General features: G+C 38.0%; 1 protein-coding gene across 2 annotated transcripts in view; it reads right to left on the bottom strand.

The window, feature by feature from the left end:
* Positions 1–223: 223 nt before the first annotated feature.
* LOC136877264 (organic cation transporter protein) overlaps positions 224–12,415 on the bottom strand; it is a 337,411-nt gene continuing 325,219 nt past the window's right edge. For both annotated transcript variants that reach the window (XM_067151156.2, XM_068228657.1), the window contains exons 10-11: positions 7,693–7,874; positions 224–2,604 (exon numbers count right to left, since the gene is read on the bottom strand). In XM_067151156.2, the coding sequence (XP_067007257.2) occupies positions 2,380–2,604; positions 7,693–7,874 (407 nt within the window). In that variant the 3' untranslated portion in view covers positions 224–2,379. The remainder of the gene's footprint in view (positions 2,605–7,692; positions 7,875–12,415) is intronic.

Genomic DNA, 12,415 nt, shown 5'->3' with positions numbered 1-12,415 from the left:
AGTAGTCATATTTCTAAACACAGGTACCATATTCATAACGTAAAAATCATTCATTCACAATAATCATAAAAACATGTTTTTTAGTTGAATTATCCTTATTTCTTCTGGCAACCATATACAAGTATACATGACATTTTAATAAATACTGAATGGTGTTTACATATAAGAAAATAAATAATGGAAGCTAATTTAACCATTCTAAAATAAAAGATCCTTCATGAAACCAAAATCTCTAAACACAGATGATAATGAATGATACTGTGCATTTATGATGTTCTTTCAGTTATTACCAATAAAACTGCTCGCTGTTAAGGGACGAAAGTGTGTTGGGTGTAAAAATGTCTAAGGAAAGACTTACAGTGTTACTGTGTGGGAACATGAAGGAACAACATAACAAACCTCTCGTGACTGGAAAAGCAGCGGAAGCGAGATGTTTCAAGAATTTGAAAATCGATAGCCTTGTGCTGGTTTGGCAAAGCAATAACAGTGTTTGGACGACTGCTGCTTTAATGAAAGAGTAGTTGAATGGATTAAACGCAAAAATAAAATAATAAAATCGAAAGTGATTATATAACAGATGATGGAACACTTGAAAACTTTTTTTGAAGTGATGAACAACTTACAAAGCATCACAACTTCAAATCAGTTATAATGCTTCCAAGCAGTGAGAAAGGCTGAGAAAGAAGAAGAAAAATAAGAAGAGCATGAAGATTAAGATCAAAACAAGATCTGAACCCATGAATAAGCTCGACAATGCATTTGTGATAGTTACTTTATAACGCAAAGACAATCACAGTGAAGAACTGGTTCATACACAATTTAAATATGAAATTATTTGATAATTACATACCTTTCGTAATACAACAGATTCAGAGTAAGATATCATTGAAAACTGGTGACAACTAATACACAACTACTAATAAATAATGTCAGTACATACAAAATCATATAAAAAGTTGGAAATACCAAGTTCTGGGTTTGTAGAGAATTGGATAACACAAGAATTTCCAAGCAGTTATTAAAAAGTTTTTTAAATTTTTTTCTTATTTTTTTTTAATGACTACATGTTTGGCCACATGGAAATTCTACTTGGAGAGAAAGTCCTATTTCAATGTGGTGATCACACAATTTTCCATCTATTTTCTCTGTCCTGGCACCACTGCTGTCATATTCACAGCATAGTTCAATGATTACACTAACAGATGGCAATGCATTCTAAAACTTGATCATTCGGACCCAACACTCATTATTTCTCTGCCCTGTAAAATCATGTCTGATGACTTCCGATATTATTTCCTGTGCAACAACACATGCATTTCAAGAAAGAAAAAGTGATCAACAAAGTGTAAGAGTGAGTAAAATCAAATGTCTTTGAAAAATAAACTAGAGTCTATGTCAAATGGAAAGCCGTTTCCACTGTTAAGTTTTTATAGAGTAAAAATAGTTTTGCCTGTTGCAAGTGATATTCAACACACTGAAATTTAGTGTAGAGCACAATATCATTGAGTTGGTGGGATAATGCAACAACATAGCAGCCTCCTGGTTGGATAATTCTGAGCAGCCTTTCAAGGCCAAAATGCTTCCCTTTTAACACAAACTATAATCTTTTAAAAGAGAATATTCATTTGCCAGAAACTGCCTGCACTTGACTACTAATCATTCAAATGTCTAAAACAGAAAGGAATCTAATGATTTAATTAAAACTTCTCAGTTAATCTCTTCACTAACAATGTTCATTGAGGTTCATCATCTATTTAATCGCTCATATCGATCACCTTATAAGCTGCCCATAAATGCTTAGAATGTTGATCTAGCTATGGAGAGAGCAGTTTCGTTACTGCCAGGTACCTCTTGGCTTCTTATAATACTTTGTTTTATTTCATTACATTCATGGGGGGAAAAAAGGACTTATCAACAGACATTTATTCAATACCTCATGCTTGGCAGACCACAAAAAATTTGTTTGTATTATCTATAGCATTCCTGAAGGCTGCACATCCAAACCTCAGCATGTCAGCACCAGATTATGTTCCATGATAGGCACAATATATCACAAAACTAGTATCATACTGGTATTGTAACACTGTTTGTGAAATACTGAGTTGAAACACAACTGCAAGCCTATAACAAATTTTAGAGGGGAAAAGACAAGATTTACTTTCTTCAAGAAAACAGTGCACTAGAACAAAATTCCAGTGAAGTTCTCGAGGAACCCATATAGGCTCTAACCTCATTTAAAACCTTAAATCAGCTCTCATAGCCTGTAAGTTAATGTCTGAAATAAACTAGTCATTGTAGCTACTGCTACATTACCTGAGGGTGATTCTGACTATCTAGTGAACTAGACCTCCTAAGGCAGCCTGTCTCCAGGTTAAAACTCTACACTTTGAGAGTCTGTATACAGTCCGGACTATACACATCTCTAGTGCTAAATCTCCGAGGAGGAGCAATGGGAACAATGGGTTTCCGTCCAATTTTCTCCGCCTCCTCAACAGTATCTGGAAGTTTCATGCCAAGTGTCTCAGGAAGGAGTAATGCTAATACAGCAGATACCAGTGACATTCCTCCAAATAGCATTAGTGGTAGCGACTCCATGTACCGCGCCTGAAATAAAATAAAGAATTAATGGTATACTTATCAGGACAAAGCAGCCCCAAAATAAGAAGGGGAAAGACAAGAAGTGTTTCTACTACATATAATATGCAAATCAGCATTTCCAAGATAAAAGTAATATTAGTGGTCGTACCTTCACGAAAATTGGTATGCAAAGTCGGGGAATAAGTCACCATAATCTAGGCCTTCAATAATTTTATTCACACTGAATGAAATGGTAGTTTAGGGGAAGGCCTGAAATGTAATTCTCAAATAAGTTATTTATGTTATTAGTGGTCGTATCGATAAATACTACATAACTAACATAACTTGACTTAAGTCGTAAGTTAGTAGTAGTTATATAAGAAGTTATTAAATTTCCGATCACTTATGTCTTACACAGGGGCTGCCTGGCCGAGGCGGTAAAGGCGTGCTCGGTCCGCCCGGAAGGACGTGGGTTCGAATCCCCGTCAGGAAGTCGTAAAATTTAAGAAATGAGATTTCCACTTCCGGAGGTGCATATGGCCCTGAGGTTCACTCAGCCTACACCAAAAATGAGTACCAGGTTAATTCCTGGGGGCAAAGGCGGCCGGGCGTTGAGCTAACCACTCTACCCCATCACGTGCCGAGTTTAACAATGGTGGAAGCCTTTACCTTCCACTCCTCCAAGGGACTTCATGGCCTGTACGGAGGTGACTTTGCTTGCTTTTTGCTTTTTTATGTCTTATACATTGTTACCGTACCGCATATAACCACAGAGATATTCATGAATTTGGATTTTTGTTACTAAGTCCATATCAGCGCCGAGTCACGAGAAAATGGGTATACAGAATTTAGTGAAAATAGGTATGTAAAGTCTGAGAATAAGGGACTACAGTCTACAATATAAATAATTTTGTAAGACGTCCTAATATCACAGAGTCGAAAGAAAACTAATGTGAAGACCTGCAATATAGAAAGCTCATAAACTTTATCAACAATAAAATTACATTGACCATTGTTTGTTGTGATGTGCTTTTTGTCTTCTGTTTCCACTCATCCCCGATAGATAGGATTACTGCAGCGTACCGAGGTTTTTTTAAAATTTGCTTTACGTCGCACCGACACAGGTCTTATGACGACGATGGGATAGGAAAGAATAGGGGTGTGAAGGAAGCGGCCTAGGCTTTAATTAAGGTACAGTCTGATGTGACTGGTGTGAAAATGGGAACCACGGAATACCATCTTCAGGGATGCCGGCAGTGGGTTTCGAGTCCACTATCTCCCGGATGCAGTTCACAGCTGCGCGCCTCTAACCACACGGCCAACTCGCCTGGTCGTACTGAGCATAACAGCCTGCCTGTATATTGGCAGGAAGTAGCTGGAGAGTTAGATAACTTTCTTCTTTAGCATGCCATTCCTCTGGTTCATACGTTTTCTGATATTACTGGTACGTAACACGCTGGTTCATCATAGCATTCGAGCTATTCAATCCCTACTCTGAGGCACTGATTGGAATGAGTAGTGTGAATATTTAACGGAATGACAGGAGTATTCACGGCAGTCTGCGACCTGGTTATTCCAGCTCTGGAACTTTGGACTGTTAGATCGGCACCGTAGTACTGTGTGAAAGTTTGCGGCTTTCATTTGATCGAGTATTTTATATGATAACATTGCTTTAAATCGCTACATTCCTACTGACGTTTTTGTAATGACCTATGTCAATTCAGTTAGGAAAACCACCAAGTCAGTCTTTCTGAGAATCCCGTAGGGAAGCAAGGGTACATCAGCTAGTATAGTATATAAATCATGCTTAACTGTTTATTTGATTCATTATCAATGGTTCACCACGCAACTAATTTAAGATATAAAACTAAACCCCATCACGCAACAGCCCCAAGGGACCATGGCCTACCAAGAGACCGCTGCTCAGCCCAAAGACCTGCAGATTATGATGTGTCGTGTGGTCTGCATGATGAATCCCCCTCAGCCATTATTCTTGGCATCCCAGACCATTTTTATGATATAGTATAATTACATTCATTTTAAAAGGAGAAACCATTGCTCACAGTATTATATTTTGTTTTATTAGTAACAGTATTTCTGAAGAGATTTTATCCAAACAGTTGATAGAATTTGCTTCAGATGGAGCTGCATATTTAAAAGGAATTTAGAAAGGAGCAGCTTCATAGATTGGTGATAAATATAATCCTAATATTGTTGTTATCACTGTTTTGAATCAAACTAGAATTTGCATTTCATGGTGTAACAGATAACATGTCTATACTGCTCCATTTCAAGTCTTTTATGGATGCGTTATATGCACATTTTCTGCAAGCCCAAAAAATCAACATGAATAGACTGAAACTGCCATGAGATTAGGACTTGAACTTAAAAATACGAGGTTTGTCCGGAATATACGTATAAAAGTTGAATAATAACTTTATTTGACAATTATTCAGGTATTACAATATGGTCTCCTTCAAAGTACTCTCCCTGAGACAAGATGCACTTCTGCCAACGCCGTTTCCACTGTTGATAACATTGTTGAAAGTCTTCAGTTGTGATGCTGTTCAGTTGCCGTGTCGTTTCTCCCTTGATGGCTTCCACATCACCCAAGTGCCGCCCCCGAAGCACCATTTTGCATTTCGGGAACAGGAAGAAGTCACAAGGGGCTAAATCGGGTGAATAAGGCGGGTGGTCTGTCACAGTGATTGAGCTTCGGGCCAAAAACTCACGCACAACGAGCGACGTGTGAGCGGGCGCATTGTCGTGATGAAGGATCCACCTGCCCCCTTGTGCCAAATCCGGTCAAACTCGGGCCACACGAGCTCTGAGACTTGATGTTGATGCGCTGTTCCTCAATCAGAGAGAGCTCCATACCGACGGCAGGTGAAAACGGGTAACTTTCAACAAGCAGCCGCACACTGCTACTGACACGCAGAGCTCTCCGACTCGAACTGAGTGTTGAGAAGATTGGCGACAACAGCAGTGCCACCTGGCGGCGCCTCCACGATACGTGATACGTCACCCCGACAGATTTATACATATTTTCCGGACAAACCTCGTAGAGGTAAGATATTTGACATTTGTTGGGTGGCACAGTCATGCACTACTGTGACAGCTGTGACATCAAGTTATCCATCACTTATCCAGTATTTTACAAAGAAAATGATCATTTGTTGCCTTCATGTAGCAGAGCAAAGTTTTGTGAATTCCTCCAGAAAATAACTTCATAGAATTTCATCCTCAAGGATTGGAAGGAAGCAACCATGGCATTAGTTATGGTACTGGCCTAGTGTGAAAATGGGAAACCACAGAAAGCCATCTTCAGAACTGCCAATGGTGGGATTCAAACCCATCATCTCCTGAAAGCAATAATTTCTTCAAGGTTTAGTGGTTAATATGACTGCAAGATTTTCAAGTGCTAGTTCATTTTTCAAAGACTGTGAAGTTTTAAACAACATGTGGTGGCCACAAGAAAAGTATTATTTGGTGATGAAAAAATTGAGTCCTTACGTAACACTTCAAAATTAGTGCCTTGAAACACCAACATTTGCACTGTTGTGAAAACTTTGAAAGAATCTCCCTACTTCAAGCAAATGAATAAAAGTTAAAAGGAACTGATGAAAATGATACGAATAATACCAGTGCCTGCCATAGAATGTGAAAGGGATATTAGTATTATGAATAAAACTCTTAACCAAACCACAGAATCAGATGCAAGATGGCCGTGCGGTTAGGGGCACGTGGCTGTGAGCTTGCATCCGGGAGATGGTGGGTTCGAACCCCACTGTCAGCAGCCCTGAAGTCCGACTCGTTGGCTGAATGGTCAGAATACTGACCTTCGGTTCAGAGGGTCCCGGGTTCGATTCCCAGCCGGGTCGGGGATTTTAACCTTCGTTGGTTAATTCCAGTGGCTTGGGGGCTGGATGTTGTGCTGTCCCCAACATCCCTGCAACTCTCACACCACACATAACACTATCCTCCACCACAATAACACGCAGTTACCTACACATGGCAGATGCCACCCACCCTCATCGGAGGGTCTGCCTTACAAGGCCTGCACTCGGCTAGAAATAGCCGCACAAAATTATTATTATTATTATTATTATTATTATTATTATTATTATTATTATTATTATTATTATTATTATTATTATTATTATTATTAGCAGCCCTGAAGATGGTTTTCCACGGTTTCCCATTTTCACACCAGGAAAATTCTGGAACTGTATCTTAATTAAGGCCACAGCCACTTCCTTCCCACTCCTAGGCCTTTCTTATCCCATTGTCGCCGTAAGACCTATCTGTGTCAGTGCGATGTAAAGCAAAAAAGGAAAAGTAAAGTTTTCACTGACAAATGTTGTCATACATGCTTTTTTCATACAAATATATGCAGTATTTTGAAGCATCTAGTGTTTTATTTTATTTTTATTTTTTATTCAGAAATATGCAACAATGTACATATGAAATAATTCTATTCTTAGCTTCGTGAGAAGTATAAACCCCTTCAATGTTTTCCAGCACTAGTATGTCAAGGTACGCCCTTCAACAACCTTGCTCTAGACAAAGAGCAGCCTCACAGTTGGCATACCAATAAACATTTACCATTTTTGTCTTTTTGTAGCACACTAACAGATGCCAGGGAACACTTGTTAACATATCATTATTCACAAATGTTACTTATCAAAATGTACACAAAGAATATGACAAACTGTACGCTTTCATCGATCAACAAAGTTCCTGCAATTCGGTGAGAGGGTATTTTAAACATTCATCACCATTATTATGCTAGGTATGGAAGCTCAATCTAGGCATAGCGTATGATGTCCACAGAACTATCGCTTGACATTAGGACACGACCGCTCCACGATGTGCTATAAATGTCACTCCACACTATCAGCCTAATCAAGTTTGGATACTGCACTTCCACAAATATTTTCCTCAAGAAGAAAAGTATTCAAATCTCAAATAAGCTTTGGGCTGGTAACTTCCTATGAAAAATTTCAGAAGACTTTTCAATCTTTATTTCATTACAGCATTCTCACAAATAAAATCCACTGTAATCAGTGACTGCCCATTATATAGTATCTTTTAAAAATTAAGAGTAAACCATACCAAAAGAGGTGTCTGAGGTGCCACAGTGATGCCTAGTCCACCAAACATGGAACAAGTACCAAGAAGAGAATGTCGCAGCTGGGTCGGGAACATCTCTGTTGCATACACATACATCACTGTGAACGAGATGGTAATGCCAAACTTGCCTAGCATGAAGAGCATTAGACGAACCCACTCCATATCTGTAAACACAATACATACAATACAATTCATAAACTGGCAGTGTTATCGTATTTACTCACGTATTAGACCCCTTTATTTTTCCCTCCGATTTTACACCCAAAAAAAGTAAAGTGGGTCCAATATGCGATAAGCACAAATTTTGTGCAGCGAACACATGACTACTAGGCTATAAATAGCTATAAATTGTACATGTAAACATTCTACAATATTCTTTAACAAACTTATGAATGCATTTGACTTATATTGGCTATTTTCATCAGAAGGTAGTATTTCTAAAAGTAAAAAGACAATAAATGGTGAACATGATTTTTAGGTCTACATATAAAGAAAATACAGTCCGTTTGTTACCGCCCGTAAAAACTCACTACGAAGATTCATCTCACTTCATACTCGACCCCGTAGAGAAAAGGGATAAGGGTATTATATCATCATATTATGTAATATTTATACAAAAGAACATAATGGCCAGTCATTTGTCTCTGTCAGTTGAGCAGTATTCCTACCACATAGTAAACCTGATCACTGCTTTCATTTGAATTATCGTATTGCGCCGCCAACATCCTGGCTACCAGCGTGTTGTCATTCTAAGTGACGTCACTCCACCGCCATCTTGTCAGCAGCGTCAGCCATGAACTACAGCACTGCAATTGAGAGCATACGAGGTCCCGTCTTTGTGAACCTTTTAAAAATAGTTTCATTCCTGACTATAGAGTCTAAACAGTGTGAGTCTATTACAAATGGTTTCTGGAGATGGTCTCCGATAGTCCCAGTTGGTGTATGTGTGGCAGAAACCACTCCCCCCCGAATAAAGCCGTGCTGTAGAAGGCGTGCCAAACCACCAGCTGATAACTAGAGTATGATACGAGTTGTACTTCCGAAAGTAATACATAGTGACTGGAAGCATTCTTTTGATAACTGTGGCTGTTGAAAGCCAGACCCTTATTTTTAAGTATATTTCATGCTTGTTCTCTACATTTATCACACCAGGATTTACATAAACAGCTGTACATGAGATAAGAGAGACCACATTGTTTAGGTTAGGTATGCTATCATCCAGACAGTGCCAAAAGTTCCACAATGGAAAGAATAAAAATTAATAACAGGAAAGTTTGCCACATTTATGGATATCTATAAGTGTGGTGGTAATGTGTTTTACTATCATAATGTTTAATTTTGTAAGTTCGTTGTTGCCATTTTTTATTAACATCATGTTGTTGTTGTTGTTGTTATCATTATTATTATTATTATTATTATTATTATTATTATTATTATTATTATTATTATTATTATTATTATTATTATTATTATTCGTAACGTACATTGATGAGTAAAACAATCGTTATAATTGGATAGCTTTCATCAAGTTTTAAACTTACTTCTTTCCAAAAAATACCTAAAAATACCTATATTGGCCCGAGTTACGAGATATTAAACGATCACTTTCTTAATGATCTCGCCTGCTATATAAATAGCAACAACCGTGAATATTTCTCAACTGAAGTAAACTCGTTTCCTCATCCCAAGGTGGTGCAGCTCTTTTTAGACACACCCCTAGTGGAGGGGAGTTACATGTACCATTTTTACTGCATATCAACCTTCCTACCATTCGTAAATTTCTGGCAGTATGGTACCAGGAATCGAACTCAGACTCCCGAGAACGGCAGCTAATTGTGCTAACCATTATGCTGGTAGACATTATTAACTACAAAACACAGACATATAGCACGACTGAGGCATGCTTGCAATACGCGGGTCGGACATGAAGCTATTTATCTATTTGTGCGACATCATCAGAGCTGCAGTAGGCGGACATTTCTTAACTATGAAACACAGATGTACTGCATGACTTCGACACGTGTTTTCATTACGTAGGTCGTACGGATGAAACTATTCACAAATTTGTGCGATGTCATCAGAACTGCAATAAGACTCATATTTGCTTCGAAGCGGAATCGTTGTTCTTCTCTGACGAATTATATTGGGGTGTCTTGTATGCAAGATTTAATTTTTTTTTTTTCTTCGTCTTGAAAAGCCAGGGGGTCTAATACATGAGTAAATATGGTAATTCATGTTTGAAGTTTGCAGCATCTTTATTTCTCAACTCTTGCGGAAACACCCAAGAAAATGCACATTTGGAGATCCAAGGGTTTGAATTGCAGTTTAACAGCAACCCTCCTGAGTATACATTTTTGGTTCTCATCCTGAAGAGATACTCAATGTAAGTTCTAGGACACATCCCAATCCTTGGCCCAATTAATAATAAATTACAGTTGCAAAGACAGACTTGACAACAAATCAGTTTCTACTCCCAAGTGTGGGAGGCCAATAATGAATAATGTTTTAAGTCTTTAGTATTTATTATATTAATATAAATCAGCACAGAAAAGAAAAAATGGAAGAATAAGTGTAAAAAGGTTTTAACTTCTCATTTATGGTAACCAAGAGTACTGAGAAATCTAAAATAAATGAGAATTCCTCCTTGTGATTCCATTCTATACTGAGCAAAAAACCTACAATAGCTATAATTATAAAGCAATCTGATGTGTACATAACTACCTAATACTGTAAAAATTAAGTAAAGCAAACAGAAACATCTATTTTATTTAAGACTGTAAATATAGGTACATTTGAATTGGTCAGTGCTAAAAGGCATCGAGTCAAAATATGCCTCTTCTTCCTTTTTTTCTGCATAATTTGAGATTTAAGACTAAGCTTCATAGACCAGTAGAACAGTAGGCCTGCTCTTGTTCATCACGGTGCACACAGCACAGAAAAGCATCATGTCACTCACTACCTATCTTTCAGCGCTGTTGTTCATTATGTAATTCCTCCATAGGCTGGCAGCACTTCTATGTCGCACACTTTTCACAACTGTGTGCACATGCTGCTGTCTCCAACAATAAGAACACCAGGGATAAATCATTACTAGCGCTCAAGCTGTGATCTGCATTGTTTTCTCTGCTGTCAATTATCAGATATGTCTCCAAATAAAGGCAAAAATGAATCTAATCAATAGGGCCCGATGTCGATGGCATGTCATCTTTTTATTGAGCGGTCAGGTGCAATGCCCTAATATATACAAACTCAGTTCATGGCACCTCGATTGCAAATATATCCTTTTATTTTGAATTACCGTATTTAAGCGAATAATCCCCACCATCGAATAATCCCCACACCCTAACTTTAGGTAGGCTTATTTTGAAAAAAAAAAAAAGAAATGCCAACTTTGACACAAAAAACCGCATCCCAATTTCGTGCCTCAATCTTTTTTTAAACGTGCGGGTATTATTCGCATTAATATGGGTACTTACGCGAATAATACCCGCCACTGAATAATCCCGCACCCTAAATTTAGGAAGGCTGATTTTGAAAAAAAAATGCCAACATTGACGCAAATAAAACCCGCACCCCAAATTTTTTTAAAAAAAGTGCGGGTATTATTCGCGTAAATTGTACATTTTTGGGGTTTTTAAATTTTAATGGCATTGTCTTTGATTTTGGAGAATTGTTCAGTCATATTTTGCAGAATTTTGTCTCTTCAGGTAATTTTGCCACTTTTGTCCTGTTACCATATTATTTCATGAAATTATGCCTGAAAGCCTTCATTAGTAGTTATATAAATATTGACATAAAACATTTCAATATAATATTATTTTGCTAACACAGTAATTGTCAATGGAAATGCTTTATGGCATAGAAGGTTACAGTGGATGACTGCACAAGTACAGGCCTAAAATGTCAGTGGTGCGGCGATGAGATGATCTAAGCAATCATTTCGCACCCACGAGCGGATGGCAGCCGTCACCATCACCAGACTTTATACACTCACTTTTCCATGAAATAAGGTACAGTATTTGGTGACTGGAATGTCTGGAATGTTACCTGGAGTTGCCATGACTTCTCTGACACCTACAGCAGTAAAGGTCATAGTGGAATGGGAAGATGTGGATTTTCCTTGCACAGTATTGCCTCAGTTTCACACAGTTCATATCGTGCAGAACTTGAAGCATTCAAGTACCAATTTGAAAATACCTAAAATTAAACCATAAGTTTCAGTTCATTTAAACCAAACAGTAGCCGAGTTTGGTGATAGTGTGTTTTCTACTGATGGAAGCATCCTATAATTGTAAGCTGTGCAAAACTAAAGTATCGGCTGGAAGAAAGTTTACTGTGATGCAGCATATTGCTCACGAGAAGCCTGTTTGTGCTCTTGAGCATTCATCGACGAAAGCTGCAGTTCAATGCTTGCTACCTACTGTTGCTTCGACATCCATCAAGTTCTCACAGTTTAGTAAAGAGTAGTGCAATGTGTAGTGTTGGCAAATATCACTATTTAAACTCTCTAATCCAAAATCATATTTATTTTTGGAAAAACACACAAACCAATAAATACCAGACAACTCAACTTTACATAAGAATTATCTACCATAGTGCTACGAAGAAACATTAAATTAAATATGGTGTGGTACTCATGGAAAGAAGCTGTGGCGTACCATGTAGCCAACGTTGTGATTGAAACGTTAGAATTGAATAGACCAGA

This window comes from Anabrus simplex, chromosome 1 (assembly GCF_040414725.1).
Source record: "Anabrus simplex isolate iqAnaSimp1 chromosome 1, ASM4041472v1, whole genome shotgun sequence".
NCBI classification, from domain to species: Eukaryota; Metazoa; Arthropoda; class Insecta; order Orthoptera; family Tettigoniidae; genus Anabrus; species Anabrus simplex.
This window is presented reverse-complemented; position numbering and strand designations above follow the sequence as displayed.